Genomic DNA, 16,565 nt, shown 5'->3' on the forward strand with positions numbered 1-16,565 from the left:
GCAATATCCAAAGTAATATACTGCAAGTAAATAAACACTTAAAAAAAATAAATTTAGAGTACCCAATAATTTTATTTCCAATAAAGAGGCAATTTATTGTGGCCAATCCACCTACCCTGCACATCTTTGGGTTGTGGGGATGAAACCCACACAGACACGGGGGGAATATGCAAACTCCATACAGACAGTGACCCGGGGTCGGGATCGAACCCGAGTCCTCGGCACTGTTGGCAGCAGCACGGTAGCACAGTGGGTAGCACTGTTGCTTCACAGCAATAGAGTCCCAAGTTCAATTCCCGGCTTGGGTCACTGTGTGGAGTCTGCACATTCTCCCCGTGTCTGTGTGGCTTTCCTCCGGGTGCTCAGGTTTCCTCCCACAAGTCCCGAAATAAATGCTGTAAGGTAATTTGGACCTTCTGAATTCTCTCTCATTGTACCCGAACAGATGCTGGAATGTGGTGACTAGGGACTTTTCACAGTAACTTCATTGCAGTGGTTTTATTTTTTAAATTTAGAGTACCCAATTCATTTTTTTCCCGTTAAGGGGCAATTTAGTGTGGCCATTCCACCTATCCTGCACATCTTTGGGTTGTGGGGGCGAAACCCATGCAAACACGGGGAGAATGTGCAAACTCCACACAGGCAGTGACCCAGAGCCGGGATCGAACCTGGGACCTCGGTGCCGTGAGACAGCAGTGCTAACCACTGTGCCACCGTGCTGTCCTCATTGCAGTGTTAATGTAAGCCTACTTGTGACAATTATAACCGCTGCACCATCGTGCCGCCCAAGGTTAACACTATGCAATCAGGTAAGCATGAGGAGCGACAGTCTGCTCTGTGGAGAGAAAGGGAATGTTATGGAGTAACAAGATTGATGTAATAATTTTATCAATCAAATATAAATTGAGAATACCTAGCGGATTTAGAATTGCAGCTGGTAAATACAGTGTGTGATTGTTTTATGGGGCAGGGCATCAAAAAAGCCATGCAAATCTCAATTTGACTTGGTGTTTGTTGATGACCCAGACAAAGTACTTGAACTGGAAGTCATTGCAGTTGACTGCAATGTTGACATTTGGGGATAGCAGCCATGGAATGATATGACCTGGGAGTCAGAAATACCAAAGGCCAGGGATTAGGCATATTACTTAAATGGATTATATTTAAAGAAGGAAGGATAACTAAAATTAGTGGATCCATAGAATCTGTACAGTGCAGAATTAGGCCATTTGGCCCATCGGGTCTGCACCAACCCTCTGATAGAGGACTTGAACTAGGCCCACTCCCCCAACCTGCCTATGTAACCCCAGCTAATCTGCACTGCATCCCCTCCGAGACCAATCTATCGTTTCCTAGGTGTGGTGCCCAGAACTGAATACAGTAGTGCATCTAAACTTTGAAAAGATGTTTAACCAATTACCACATAATAGACTAGTTGGTAAAACTTAAACCCATGGATATAAAATTGGCTATGGAACAGAAAGCCGAGAACAAAGTTGCGTGGTTGGTTGTTTTCAGATCGGGGGAAGGTATGCTGTGGTGTTCCGCAGGCGTCAGTATTTTTTGATAGGACCTGAACTTGAGTCTACAGGGCACAATGGTATTTCATAGTTGCAGATGATGAGAAATTTGAAAATGTAGTGGCCAATTAAATTAATCAAATAATCTTTACTATTGTCACAAGTAGGCTTACATTAACACTGCAGTGAAGTTACTGTGAAAGTCCCGTAGTCGCCACATTCCGGCACCTATTTGGGTACACGGAGAATTCAGAATGTCCAATTCACCTAACAGCACGTCTTTCGGGACTTGTGGGAGGAAACTGGAGCACCCATAGGAAACCCACGCAGACATCGGGAGAACGTGCAGACTCCGCACAGACAGTGACCTAAGCGGGAATTGAACCTGGGACCCTGGCACTGTGAAGCAACGGTGCTAACCATTGTGCCACTGTGCCGCCCATATAATAATAAGATATAGAAATGGACAGACACATAGTAAAGTGGGGGCAATTTAACAAGGAAATATTCAATGAATGGCACCACACTGGAAAGTCTTGAGGAACAAAGAGACCTTGGCGTATTTGTAAATAGGTCTCTGAAGGCAGAAGGGCAGGTTAATAGGGTGGTGAAAAAGGCTTATGGCACACTTGCCATTATCAATCGTGGCAGAGATCACAAAAGCAAGGAAGTTATGTTGGAGTTATATAGAACATTGGTGAGGCCACATCTGGAGTACTGTGAAATTCTGGCTGCCACATTATAGGAAGGATGTGGTTGCACTGGAGGGGTGCCTGGGATGGAACACTTAAGAGAAGTAAGTATGAAGAGAGGTTGGATAGACTTGGGTTGTTTTCGCTGGAGGATACCTGATCAGGGGCGACCTGATCGAGATATACAAGATTGAGTGGTGTGGATAGGAAACAGCTGTTCCGCTTAGTTGAAGAGTCTGTTACAAAGGGACACAAATTCAAGGTGGGGGGACCGGGGGGGATTTGAGCAAATGTTTTTTTTCCCCAAAGGGTGGTGACAGTCTGGAACGTACTGCCTGGGAGGGTGGTAAAGACGGGTTGCCTCACATCCTTTAACAAGTACCTGGATAAGCACTTGGGCACGTTTTAACATTCGAGGTTATGGGCCAAGTGCTGGCAAAAGGGATTATGATTGGCAGATCAGCTGCCTTTCATGCGGCGGTGCAGACTCGATGGGCTGAAGGGCTTATTCTGCACTGCATTTTTCTGTGATTCTGTAAATGAAATACATCAGCAAAGTGATACTTTCTGGCAGGAAAAATGGGGGGTAATATGAATTAAATGGTACGGGTTTTAAAAAGGGCAGCGGAACAGCGACCTATGCATTGCTGTACACAGATCTTTGAAGGCGAGAGGAAAAATTTAGAAGGCTATTGAAAGAACAGATGTGATCCTTGGCTTTATTAATGGAGGAATAACATGCAAAAGCATGGAAGTTGAACTAAACCTTATCAATCACATTAAAGACGTGCTCAGAACATTCGACCACATAAGGCATGATTTGCCTTAACAAGAAGAAGCAATAGTGCACAGTGGATAGAAGTGACCAGTGTTGTTTGATTTTTTAAAAATATTATTTTTCGGATTATCTGTTTACATGCTGTGCATTAAATATTATACCAGTAAGTTATTTCAAAGTGCCATTCATTTTAATGAAGATCTTTTTGTTCTTTTTCAGTTTCACATAGTCATAATCTAAATCTTTCGCACTCGGCTTCCTCAGTGAGTTTGCAGCAAGCTTTTTCAGATTTAAAGCACAAATCGTTTCAAGAAGGTCCGAATACTGCTCCTCCAGTCTTCAATCAAACTATGGCACCGTTTACTATGGTACATCCAGAAATGACCAGTATTGGGCAAGGAATTCATACACAAACGGTGGTGTCATCCTCAGCACCAGCTAGTCTCATAACAGCTAGTTCTGCATCTCAAGCCATGATGCAGAGTATTCAATCGCAACCAGTCGAGCTGTTAAGTAATGAATCCACGACTGGTGTAATTGTCCCAAGTTCCATACTGCTGCCTGCAAACTCACAACCAGCTCGGCAGTGTGTTAATGGTTCTGTTGCCAATGTTAGTGTTCCAAATTGTGTGTCTCCACCTTGGACCTCCCATTCAAGTCAGCAACTAATTACTGGCCCTGTCACAATTGTTTCTGTTGCAAGCTCAATATCACCACCATTAACATCACATGCGGTTCAAAGTTTGATTGAAGGAGCTGCAATTGGTATAGCACCTTCAAATTCTGCTTCCCCATCTTCCAATGAAGCTGTGATTTTGCAAACCCCTCAACAGCTTAATGGGGGAACTGTGGGCAGCCTGGCAGAATCGTCTGCTTCACTGAGCTTGTTTCAGGGCCCGAAAGAGAATTTGCAGAGTGTAACTCAAGCAGAAACCCAGCTGGTGGGTGGTAATGGTATGACACTGGCAGTTTCCACATCACCACCATTATTACAACCTGTTTGTGGCACTCAGACTCCTGTGGTTCAAACAATTACTGCACAAAATGCCACCCTACCTCAGACAGTGGGTATTTCTGTGCCCCTGGTAACCCAGATCTCTGCACCTGGCACAGGACCTGCGCAACATATTGTTTGCAGTATCCCTTCTGTTCAGCAAACACTGATTCACAATCGGCCTCAAACAGCTTTTCTTCCAAATCAACCCCATTGCTCTGAAGTGGACATAGATTTGAACACCAAAGGAACTGGCATTGATGATATCAAGACTTTGGATGAAAAGCTTCGATCATTGTTCAGTGAACATGGTGCTGCAGGCTGTGCTCACATTTCCGCGTCTTCAGAGATGGCTTTGGTTGCAGAATCTACCACAGTTGATAGTTTGCTCATTTCAGGAAAAACATCTGCTGTCCCAGGGACTTCAACGGTTTCTGTTGCATCTTACCCAGTAACTGCCACAGGGTCTGTCGTACCTCCTTCCAGTCTACCTCTTGGCCCTACAGGACTTCCTTTAACTGTCCAGCAACCTTTGACTCCTGCCGGTTATACAGTATCCTTGACCAGTGTTGTCCCAACTTCAGGACGGCCAGGGACGCCACCATCAAAACCACCACTTGGCAGATTACCAGTAAGTTAACCAGTTGTTTATGAATGCATAATTTAACTGTTGAAGTAGGAGAATGCAAAACCAGAAAACTGCTTGTGTAATTGTTCAGTTTCTTTTGGATGTAAATTAGACTACAGTGCTAGATCAAATTGCACCAAATCGCCTTGTTTGTTTGATTTATTTTCTATTCTCCCCTCCTTATTTCACCTAGTTCAATTATATTCACGTATGCATTTTCCGTTGTGTCATGTAGCACTTTGTAACGCAAGATGGCCTGAATTCCCTTTGCTGTTAGTGCCTTTAAACTGACTGATAGGAAATGTATGAGAAGCACGGGTTTCTCATTGTCTGATCTTCATTCACTGATTTCCTTGATGAACAATTCCTTCATCAAATCCCTTCTGCAAATTAAACTCCTCGCTCTCAAGTGTGTTTTGATCAAGGTGACTTTTTGCATGAATTATTTAATCATGATCAAGACCAATTCTTTTAAAAAATATATATTTTTATTAAGGTTTTGCAGAATTTTTCGTAATATATATATTTTTAAAAAATGTTTTTATTCTCCATTTTCACATTTTCCTTCAAAATTTACACCCCACCCACAAACACTAGACGGTAACAAATACAAAATCAATCCCTTTAACAATACCAACGATCCCATCCTCCCACCACCCCAAACAATGGCCCACCTGTCAATGTATGCATCCAATAAAACAAACCCTCCCACGGTGGCAACAAAAAAACAAAGGAGAAAAAGGAATCCGGGACCGCCCATGGTCACCATTGACCTATAGAGTCCACTCCCCCCCCCCCCCCCCCCCCCATACACTCAACGCCCTCCAACCTCTGAAAGAGTACCGTACATGATACCCAAGAATCGTGTCCCCGTCCCGTTCCCCCCCCAGTCTCCAACTCCTCCCGTCCACTGCCTCTTGTAAAACTCCTCCCCCCAACCTCGGTTCCTTTCCCCCAACTTTCCACCCCGGCTAGACCACTCGGACCCTGTTCTGCCAGGCTCCGATGGCCGCAGCCCCACCCCCCCACCTCACTCCTGTTCACTGGCCGGCTTAAACAGGCCAGCGTGGAGGCCCCCGCCCGGGTCCCTTTACCCCTTGCCCGGCCCTAGGAAAGCCCAGAAATCCCCTTTTAACGCACAAACCCCGCATATCCACCTACACCCCAAAGAGCCCTCATTTCGAGTGAAAGTCCCATCACTTCCCTTGTCCAAATATATACAACATTGGCTCCTTTAGCCCATACACCTGCACGCAATGAAACAAAAAAGAAGAAAATACAGTCATGAGGTTACATAGGCACATGGCCATTTCTCAGTTCTGCCATAGTCCTTCTGCCTTTGCAAACTCCTCCGCTGCTTCCGCCGTTCCAAAATAAAAGTCCCTGAGCTTGTAAGTCACCCTCAGCTTCGCTGGATATACAATGCCGCACCGCACCTTGCTAATGTACAGTGCCCTCTTCACCCGGTTGAAGGCAGCCCGCCTCCTCGTCAGCTCCAACGTAAAGTCCTGGTATGCACGTATACCAGCTCCAGCCCACTTCACCACCCGCTTCTGCTTGGCCCAGCTCCGGACCTTCTCCTCCACACTGTACCTACGGAAGCACAGAGTCACTACCCTTGGCGGCTCACTCGCCTTTGGTACAGGCCTCCATGACCGATGAGCCCAATCCAGTTCATATCGGGAGGGATCCTCCCCCATCCCCCAATAGTTTCGCCAGCATCGCGGCAAAATACTCAGTCGGCTTCGTGCCTTCAACTCCTTTGGGCAGCCCCACAATCCTCACATTCTGTCGCCTGGATCTGTTTTCCAGGTCTTCCATTTTTCCTCGCAGATCCTTGTTAATGTCCATCTCCTTCCCCATCGAGGCAAGTTGATCACCGTGCTGCAATAACGTCTCCTCCAGTTCCTTCAGCGCCTCCCCTTGCTCTCGCACCTCCGTCACCGGGGAAATCGCCTCCTCCACCAGCACACTCAAAACCTCTCTCATCTCCTTCCTCATTGTCTCCATGTATTTTGTAAACTGCCTTTCGAATTCCGCAGCCATCACCTTAGTTATTTCTTCAGCCGTAAGCAATGCGACCTCCCCTGGTGCTCCAGCCTCCATTTTCTTTGGTGACCCCGCGGTGACCTTTCCACTCCCTGACGGACCTTCAGATGTTTTCCTTATGGACGTTCTTTTGCTCACCCTCGACATTTTTCTTCACTGTGCCTTCACTCTGCTGCCTCTGTGCCTTCTCCCTGCTTTTGCCGCCTCCGTGGACCCTGGGATCGGGCTTCAAGCCCCGAAAATGCTGTTCCTGAACGGGAGCCCTCCATTGTGCGGCCGCCTCCCGCCCGCCGTCTCCGGAAGTCTCCAGAATTTTTCATAATAAAACAGTAGTAACAATAATAACAAAACTAAATAGAGTGAACATTAACATAGTGCAAAAAGAGAATATACAATAACAATTAAATAGACATTACTCCACGCGACTCCGTCTTCCCACACCATCCCAATGAAGCACTCTCACCCCCCCCTCCTACGGATTGCTGCTGCTGCTGACATTTTAATTTTCCTCGAGGAAGTCGACGAACGGCTGCCACCTCCGAGAGAACCCTAGCGTAGACCCTCTTAAGGCAAACTTTATTTTCTCGAGGCTGAGAAACCCAGCCATGTCATTAACCCAAGTCTATACACTCGGGGGCTTTGAGTCCCTCCACATCAATAAAATCCGTCTCCGGGCTACTAGGAAGGCAAAGGCCAAGACGTCGGCCTCTTTCGCCCCCTGAACTCACGGGTCTTCTGAAACTCCAAAGATTGTTTTCTCTGGACTCGGCACCACACGTGCGTTAAGCACCTTGGACATTGTCCTCGCGAACCCCTGCCAGAACTCTCTAAGCTCCGGGCATGCCCAAAACATGTGGACGTGGTTTGCCGGGCTGCCCCCGCACATCTGTCTTCTACCCCAAAAATCTTGCTCATTCTCGCTGCCATCATGTGTGCCGGTGGACCACCTTAAATTGAATTAGACTGAGCCTGGCACATGATGAGGAGGAATTAACCCTGCCTGGGACCTTTGCCCACAGACCCGCTTCCAACTCCTCACCTAGCTCCTCCTCCCACTTGACCTTGAGCTCCTCCACCGGGGTTTCCTCCGCCTCCTGTAGTTCCTGGTAGATATCCGACACCTTCCCCTCCCCCACCCAGGTGCCGGAGACCACCCTGTCCTGTATCCTCAATGGCGACAGCGTCGGAAAGGCCACCACTTGTTTTTTCAGGAAGGCTCGTACTTGCAGATATTTGAAGGCATTTCCTGGCGGCAGATTAAATTTGTCCTCGAGGGCCTTCAAACTGGGAAAGCTTCCGTCTGTGAACAGATCCCCCATCCTTCTGATGCTTGCCCCCTGTCAGCTCTGGAGCCCAGATCCTCAGTGTCACCACCACCACCGGACTTGTGGAGTAGCGGGTCGGCGAGAACGGCAAAGGAGCAGTTATCAAAGCTCCCAGACCAGTACCTTTACATGACGCCGCCTCCAGCCGCTCCCACGCCCCCCCAACTGCCCATCGGCCACCTCCTAATCATGGCTATATTGGCTGCCGAGTAGTAGTTGCGAAAGTTCGGCAGTGCCAACCCCCCCCCCCCCCCCCCCGACTGCGCTCCAACAGCAATCCCCTTACTCGCGGGGTCTTATTCGCCCACAAAGCCCGAAATGATCCTGCTCACCTTAAAACGGCCTTGGGGATGAAGATGGGGAGGCACTGAAAGACCAACAAAAATCTGGGGAGGACTGTCATTTTCACGGTCTGTACCCTCCCTGCCAATGACAGCGGGAGCATGTCCCACCGTTTAACGTCCCTTTCCATTTGCTCAACCAACCGGGTCAGATTGAGCCTGCGCAGGGCATCCCATTTCCTGGCCATCTGTATACCCAGGTAACAAAAACTTTTCTCTACCATCCTGAGCGGCAGCTCTTTCAGTCTCTTTTCCTGTCCCTTGGCCTAGATCACGAACAATTCGTTCTTTCCCATGTTCAGTTTGTACCCTGAAAAACTACCAAAATCGCTCAGGATCTGCAGAACCTAGCCAATAAAGCCCTCACCAAACCCGAACCTCCCAAGCGTTTCCCACAGGTACTCCCACTCCACCCGGTCAAAGGCTTTCTCTGCGTCCATCGCTGTTACCACCTCCGCCTCCTCTCCTTTTTAAAAAAAAAAAGAAATGTTTATTAAGAATTTTTAAACGAAATTTTCAACCATACAAACAAACCCCCCCCTGCCCCGTAACAAAAAAGAAAGAAAGCTCGCATAGCAAGACATGAACATGGCAAGACAATATGATACAGAACTTTGTACATTGGATTCCTCCCGTACATATCAGTTTTCCGGATCATTCATGTATTTTCTTGCTCAGATGCCCCCCAGAAAAAAAACCTTCTCCCTCCCTCCCTCCTTCATCTAACGCTCCGCGGGATGATCTAGGAACGGTTGCCACCGCCTGTAGAACCCCTGCGCAGACCCTCTCAAGGCAAACTTTATCCTCTCCAACTTGATAAACCCTGCCATATCATTTATCCAAGCTTCCACACTGGGTATCCAGGCTTCCACACTGGGTATCCAGGCTTCCACACTGGGTATCCAGGCTTCCACACTGGGCTCCGCCTCCTCTCCTGAGGGCATCATAACAATATTCAAAAGTCTCCGAACATTGATATTAAGTTGCTTGCCTTTAACAAACCCAGTCTGGACTTCCTCTGTTTCACCCCTGGGACGCAATCCTCAATTCCTGTAGCCAGAATGTTAGCTAGCAATTTGGCATCCACGTTTAAGAGCGAAATCGGCCTGTATGACCCGCATTGTTCCGGGTCCTTCTCTCGTTTAAGAATGAGTGAGATCAAGGCCTGTGACATTGTTGGGGGGAGGGTTCCTTTCTCTCTAGCCTCATTGAAGGTCCTCATCAGGAGTGGGCTCAGTATTTCTGAAAATTTCTTATAAAATTCTACCTGGTAACCGTCCGGCCCCGGGGCTTTACCCGATTGCATGCCCTCTATACCCTTGACAATCTCCTCCAATTCAATCGGGGCCCCCAGCCCCTCCACGAGGTCCTATTCCACCTTTGGAAACCTCAACTGGTCCAAAAATTGGACCTGCCGGGGGCTCCGACACATCTCGATTACTATAGAACTCCTTAAAGACTCCATTCACCCCACCTGGATCTAAGACCTTGTTACCCTCCTTATTCTTTACTCCCCCGATTTCCCTTGCCGCCTCCCTTTTTTCGCAGTTGGTGTGCCAGCATTCAACTCGCTTTCTCCCCGTACTCCTAGACTGCCCCCCTTGCCTTCCTCAGCTGTGTTACTGCTTTCCCTGTGGTCAACAGTTCAAATTCCACCTGCAGACTCCGCCGCTCCCTCAGTAGCCCTGTCTCGGGGGGCCTCCGCGTATCGCCTGTCCACTCGGAGTATCACCTCCACCAGTCTCTCCCTCTCTGCTCTTTCACTCTTTTCCCTATGGGATCGAATTGAGATGAGCTCCCATCTGACAACTGCCTTCAGAGCCTCCCAAACCGTTGCAGCTGCTACCTCACCGTATCGTTTGTTTCCAGGTAATCCTGGATATTCCTGTTCATCCGCCCTAAAACCTCTTTGTCTGGCAGCAGCCTCACATCCAGTCTCCATAGCGGGCGCTGCCCTCTCTCCTCACTAAGCCGCAGGTCCACCCAGTGCGGGGCATGGTCCGAGACTGTGATTGCCGAGTATTCCGTCCCCGCCACCTTTGGGATTAACGCCCTGCTCAAGACAAAGAAATCTATGCGGGAGTAAACCTTATGAACGTGGGAGAAAAAAAAGAGAACTCCTTCGCTCTCCTCCGTGTGAACCTCCAAGGATCCAAACCCCCCCTCCCCATCTGCTCCATAGAACCCTTCAGTTGATCAAGACCAATTCATAGAACCCTTCAGTTGATCAAGACCAATTCAACCACTCTTGATGTCACACACCTGTCGAAGTTCACGATATGATGAAAGATTATTTTACCATTAATGGAGTTTTAATTAAGTACAGAAAATATATAGCAATTTATCAACTGTGTAGATTAGCATATATTTTGTGAACATTTTGTTTTGCTTATTCGAATTTGTTATATTTTATTATTATTTTATTATAGAATGTTAAATTCTTTCTGTAAATTGGAATAGGCTGCTTTATATGATAGAAATTGAGAATATCTTTTGAAGACCTCTATTTGCTAAGCCATTCATTCTAAGCCGTGGTTGATGCAACTGCTCTTCCCATTCATTACTTGTAGGTGCAACAGCTAAGCACGGAAGGTCTTGATCAACAATTAAAACAGGCTCTCACTTCACCCACTGAGCAGTTGCCACCTTTTCCAGGACCTTCACTAACCCAGGTGCAATAATATTACCCAGTGTGCTCTTTTGTGAATTCATTATTCTGTGTGCCATGGTCACTGCATGTGATTCATTGCAAATTATCTGATGCATGTTCTGTATCTTGCTTATTAACATTTTCATTGTAAGTTAATTCATCATTATATGGAGTACAAACTAAACCTCAATGTGCAACACACAAGGGTTGGATACATTACTCCTTTGTTTATTCCTCATGTTCACCAGATATTGATCAACATAAGACAGATGCATCCATGTACAAGCAAATGTTCTTATTCAATTAACATTTCTAATCACAGAATGCCCTTTAACATGCATGCAGTAGTCAGTGATTTTGGAGTGCTCAATTAGTGATGGTGTAGGTTATTTGCAAGTAGAGAAATTAAGCATGCTTCAGTATTGTTAACTCATCCAATAACAAGTGTTGAAAATGATTCCATGCTGCTGAGATAGTTTATGAAGGGAACATCAAAGCTACTGTTATTTTCAAAGCGCATCCATGTCATGTAGATTCTGCAGAAAATATTCTGGTGTGCACAAATTGTAGGACAGTTCTGGATGTGACAGAAACATCTTCTAAAAAAGTATTGTGTTACATGACTTCTCTTGGCAGTGCTCCAATATGATCGCATGACATGGGAGCCAAGCGACCACGCCAATTTTTAGATCTTTTTTTAAAAACACCAGGTTCCATCCTGTAAAATAGCTTCCATTGCAGATCTGGGATCACTACATCTTTTCTCCCTTTTATTTTATCCATTCACAGACCCTGCTGTTCTTCACGTAGGCATGACCCCATTTATGCACTTCTCTCGGCTATTTTGCCTACCCTGATCCCCACTCCAACACATCACCATTGTTCAGTTCTTGCTCTCCCAAGGTTGAATTGTCTCTTTGAAAAGCTAATTTTTATTCATCCTCTTCCATTCTCCAATGACTCCAATTGACATCTGACATTGGTTCTGTGAGAGCAGCAGTCCCAATTTCTCCATTCCAAATTATCATTGACCATCTTGCCAAAGTTGCTCCTCCATGCTTAGCCTCTTCAACCACCTTCCTGTTCTTTTTGCACTGGCATACATTCTGCCTCCAGAATACTTATTTATTGTAAATGAGGTTTATGAAACCTAACTTAATGTGAATAATATTAATGGCCAAATAGGCCTCAGGCAAAAACTCCTTCACAGTCTCATGTTTTCAACATTAGCTCTGCTTTACTCTGGTCTATTTGCTTGGCACTTTCTCATTCTCTTGAACATTTCGCCCTTTACCATCTTGCACGTTTAATTTAAAATCCTTGTTGTTCAAAGAACAAAACTTGTGTCATGCCTTTTCACAGTGACTAGATGTCCCAAAGATCTTTACAGTAAATTAAGTAATTTTGAAATATAGTCACTGTTGTAGAAAGCTTGGCAGACAATTTAATCTTGTCAGAAGCAAGATCACTCAAATAGCAAGATGATAATGACCAGATGTTTTGAGTGACAATTGAGGGATAAATATAAACTGAGTCACTGGACAAGACCCTGCTCTTCTTTGAAATAGTGCCAATGATTTTTAATGTTTGCCTGAGAGGACATTTGCTACCTTGGTTTAACTCCGTTGGCTAGATAGCTGGTTCGTGCTGCAGAGCGAAGACAGCAGTGTGGGTTCAATTCCCGTACTGGCTGAGGTTATTCATGAAGGCCCCACCTTCTCAACCTTGCTCCTCGACTAGGTGTTCTTGGGTTAAATCACCACCAGTCACCTCTTCCCCCTCAAAGGGGAAAGCATCCTATGGTCATCTGGACTATGGCGACTTTACCTGCTGAACCAGAATGGTGGGAAGCAATTTAGATTGTGCCCAGTCTTCTAGAAATTCATGTTTTTAGTGATTCTTTTTGTTTTGATGTTGGTTTTTCTAACTGCTCTTTTACATCTTCCACTCCTGCAACATCACAAAACGCCAGGCACAAAATGGAGATCAATTGTGGAGTTGTCTCAACTGCATCTTCCCCTTTCTTTTAATGCAGGGCCCAAACATTCCCAGCTTCCCACCGGCTTCAGCTTTCAACACTTCCCACAATCTCCATCAGGGTTCATCTCATTTTGTGAAATCAACCTGTTGCTGCCTCAATGTCATTCCCAACTATCCCTTGATTACTGAACTCCTCTCCCTTGTCCTATGTGCTAGCTGATATCAGTAATTGTATATCCTCAAATGTTGTCCCCACCTTCTCAAAAATTAATACCCTGCTATCGTCAGCCCTCTCTCCATCTGAGTTTTCAGTTCCTTTCCAAGTTCTTTTAACAAATCATTGCATCCCAGCTCCATATTTACTTCTAAAACTCCTTGCTTCAGCCTGTCTTGACTTTGCCATTAATAGCAAGATTGTAACTTCATTGAAGCCTACTTGTGACAATAAGCGATTATTATTATTATTAAGATTGAAACCAAAGTTGGAAGAAATACCTCTCGCTGCTAACATGGTGTTTCGCCCTTTTTTTTGAACATCAATTAAAGTAGTTGACTGTACCAACCTCCTCCAGCATCTCTCTTTCATCAAACTCTACTCCTTATTGAAAGTAGCCAGTGCAGCTTCAAGAATGCTTCTTTGCTTCTATTTTCAGTCTGTTTTCTCTGTTCTGCCCTTGCTGGTCTACGTTAATTTCTCATCCCTCTATAGATTAAATTTGAAGTGCTCATCCTTGATTTTAAATCCTTCCCATGTTTGGCGGGGGGGATGGAATGGAAGAGAATCCGATTCTAACCTTCTGTGCATTCTCCTTCTGTCTCCACCCCCCCAAAAAAAACCAATCCCACCATTGGCAACCGATCCTCCGCAACCGTGGTCCTATTTTCTGGAATTCCAGAACCCCTCCAACTCCCTTTTCAATTTCTTTTAATACCGTATGTTCAAGCCAAGCCCGAGGACCCCATTTCCTAATCCTTTTTCCTTACACTGACCTGTGAAGCACAAATTGACTTGACTTGACTAAAACAATCCATGGAATTAATGTGAAATGTATATATCCTGTGCCATGTAGACAATCAAGGGTGCTTCTTGTCCAGGTGCATTGACATCAACTGGAGTAGGTCAAGCTCTGAGTTTTGGAGCTGGAGCAACAATCGGTGTCACTGCAGTGTACTCGCTAAGCTGTGAGCTATGTGGATAGCATATTTCTGGAACTGATCACCCTGCAGCTCAGAGGTTTGCAGGCACAGAGGATATGGTTGGCTACCAGACATCAAAGAAGACCAGTGCAGGAGTTCCCTCGGTGCATCTTGCTCTCCAAATAGTATTCAGCTCTGAACATTGGTGCAAGTGATGATTGCTCTGGGGAGTATATGCCAGGGCCAAGTCCACTGGAGGAGGAGAAAGTTTGGACAAGTTACAGTGAAGCGGCATTCTAAGGTTGGGGAACAGACGAGTTTCAGCAGCCGTCGCAGGGATGTTGTCTCCCTCTTGCAGCAGTCCAGTGTGTCACTGTGTGCTTACAGAAAATTGAGACAGAGAATGACCAAGCAGAGGTTGTAGTCCATATGGAAAACATGAGTCGAAAGAGGGATGGGGTCTCACAGACAGATAAAGGGAGTCAGTGAAGAAGCCAAAAAGCAGGCCCTCGAGGTAGAAACCTCATTACTCTTGGTGCCTAGTTCTATTGAGAATCAAAATAAGTGGATAGAGCAGATCTGGCTCAAGTCAGCAATGGGAAATAATAAACTAACTTGGCTGTGGGTGCAAACTACGATGTAGCATTAAAAAGCAGAACCAGTGGTTGAGAGAAGCATACAGCAGTAGAGTTAAAAATTCTAAGCTATTACGTGGGGTTCAACTGGGGGAATACAGCAAGGTTGAATTCAGGTTTACGGTGCATGCATGTAAATACGCATGTTTTAAATATGGTTGGTGATCTGCAGGTGTAGATAGACACATGGGGTTATGATGTAGCGGTGATATCGGAGACTTGGCATAGATACTAAAGGAAAGGTGGCGGAGTGGCAGTATTGAGAGGATAATATCATGGTGGTGGAGAGATGGAGCGAGACAAGTTTCTGAAGTATCAAAAATTTTTCTTAACCAGTAAATTGCTGGCCCAACCGAAGAAGAGGTACTGTAGGATCCGGTTCTGGGGAATGAGGTTGCACAATTGGATTAAATGTTAAGGGAATATTTGGAGGATAATGATCATCGTATAAGGTTGAGATTATCTATAGAAATGTTACACTCTTGTTCAAAAAAGGGTGAGAGGATAAATAATTAGGTAAGCTTAACCTTGGTGGTGAACAACTTCTAGAAACTATAATCCCAGCAAATTTGGACACGTGAGTTAATTGAAAAACGCCAACATGAATTTGTTAAAGGCAATTAGTTTGAGGTTGCTTGAGTTTTTTGATGAGGTAACAAAGTTGATGAGGTGAATGCTGTTGGTGTGTATTTAGACCATCCAAAGACGTTTCATGAAGAATCACTTCATTGACATCAGCAATGTTGAAACCATTTTTTATTATTCGTTCTGCGGGCTGTGGCGTCGCTGGCTAGGCCAGCATTTATTGGGCATCCCAAGTTGGAATACGAGTGGCAGCATGCATACAAAATTGGCTGAGTGACAGGAAACAGTCGTCAGTGTTTGATTGGAGGGAAGATGTGCAATGGAGTTCTTCAGAATCCATACTTGCACCACTGTTTTTCTTGGTTATATTAATGACTTGGAATTTGGTGTACAGGGCACAATTTCAAAACTTTCAGGTGACACAGAACTTGAAAATATTATGAATTGTGAGGAGGAGAGTGATTGACTTCTGAGATCATAGACAAGATGATAGAATGGATGGACATGTGGCAGATGTAATTCAATGCAGAGAAGTGTGATGCGATGCATTTGGGGAGGAAGAATGAATAGAAGCAACAGTGAAATCAAGGGTACAATTCTGAAAGGGGTGCAGGAACAGAGAAATATCAGGAGGTAGAAAAGCACCGATCGTTGAAGGTGGCAAGCAGTTTGAGAAAGTGGTTAATAAGGCATGAGGGATCCTGGATTTTATAAATCAAGGCAGAGAATGCAAAAGCAAGGAAGTTATGGTGAACCTTTTATACAACATTGGTTTGGCCTCAACTTTGATATTGTGTCCAATTCTGAACATCATACTTTTTGAAGGATGTGAAGGCATTAGAAAGGGTGCAAAAAACGTGAGAATTATTCCAGGGACTTCAGTTAAGTATCCTGATTGGAGGAGATTTGATAGAATTGCTCAAAACCATGAGGGTGTCTAGATAGGATAGATAGAGAGATAGATGTCACTGAATCAGTAATCCAGAGAGCCAGGCTAATGCTCTGAAGACATGGGTCAAAGCCCACATGGCAGCTAGGGGAATTATCCAATTCATAAATCTCTGATGGTGACATGAAACAATCATTAAGAGTTGTAAAAACCCATTTGGCTCACGGATGCCCTTTAGGGGATGGAAATCTGCTACCCTTACCTGGTCTGGCCTACGTGACTCCAGACTTGCAGCAATGTGGTTGACTTTTTTTTGTAAAACGTTTTATTAAGGCATTTGAGGCTCCTTCTTTAAATGTTTT

General features: G+C 45.3%; 1 protein-coding gene across 11 annotated transcripts in view; it reads left to right on the top strand.

Moving 5' to 3' along the window:
* The window catches only part of wnk1b (WNK lysine deficient protein kinase 1b), a 254,162-nt gene that overhangs the window by 182,719 nt on the left and 54,878 nt on the right, over window positions 1–16,565 (top strand). For all 11 annotated transcript variants that reach the window (XM_072484582.1, XM_072484581.1, XM_072484577.1 and 8 more), the window contains 2 exons: window positions 3,210–4,615; window positions 10,898–10,999. In XM_072484582.1, the coding sequence (XP_072340683.1) occupies window positions 3,210–4,615; window positions 10,898–10,999 (1,508 nt within the window). The remainder of the gene's footprint in view (window positions 1–3,209; window positions 4,616–10,897; window positions 11,000–16,565) is intronic.

This window comes from Scyliorhinus torazame, chromosome 19, assembly GCF_047496885.1.
Source record: "Scyliorhinus torazame isolate Kashiwa2021f chromosome 19, sScyTor2.1, whole genome shotgun sequence".
NCBI classification, from domain to species: Eukaryota; Metazoa; Chordata; class Chondrichthyes; order Carcharhiniformes; family Scyliorhinidae; genus Scyliorhinus; species Scyliorhinus torazame.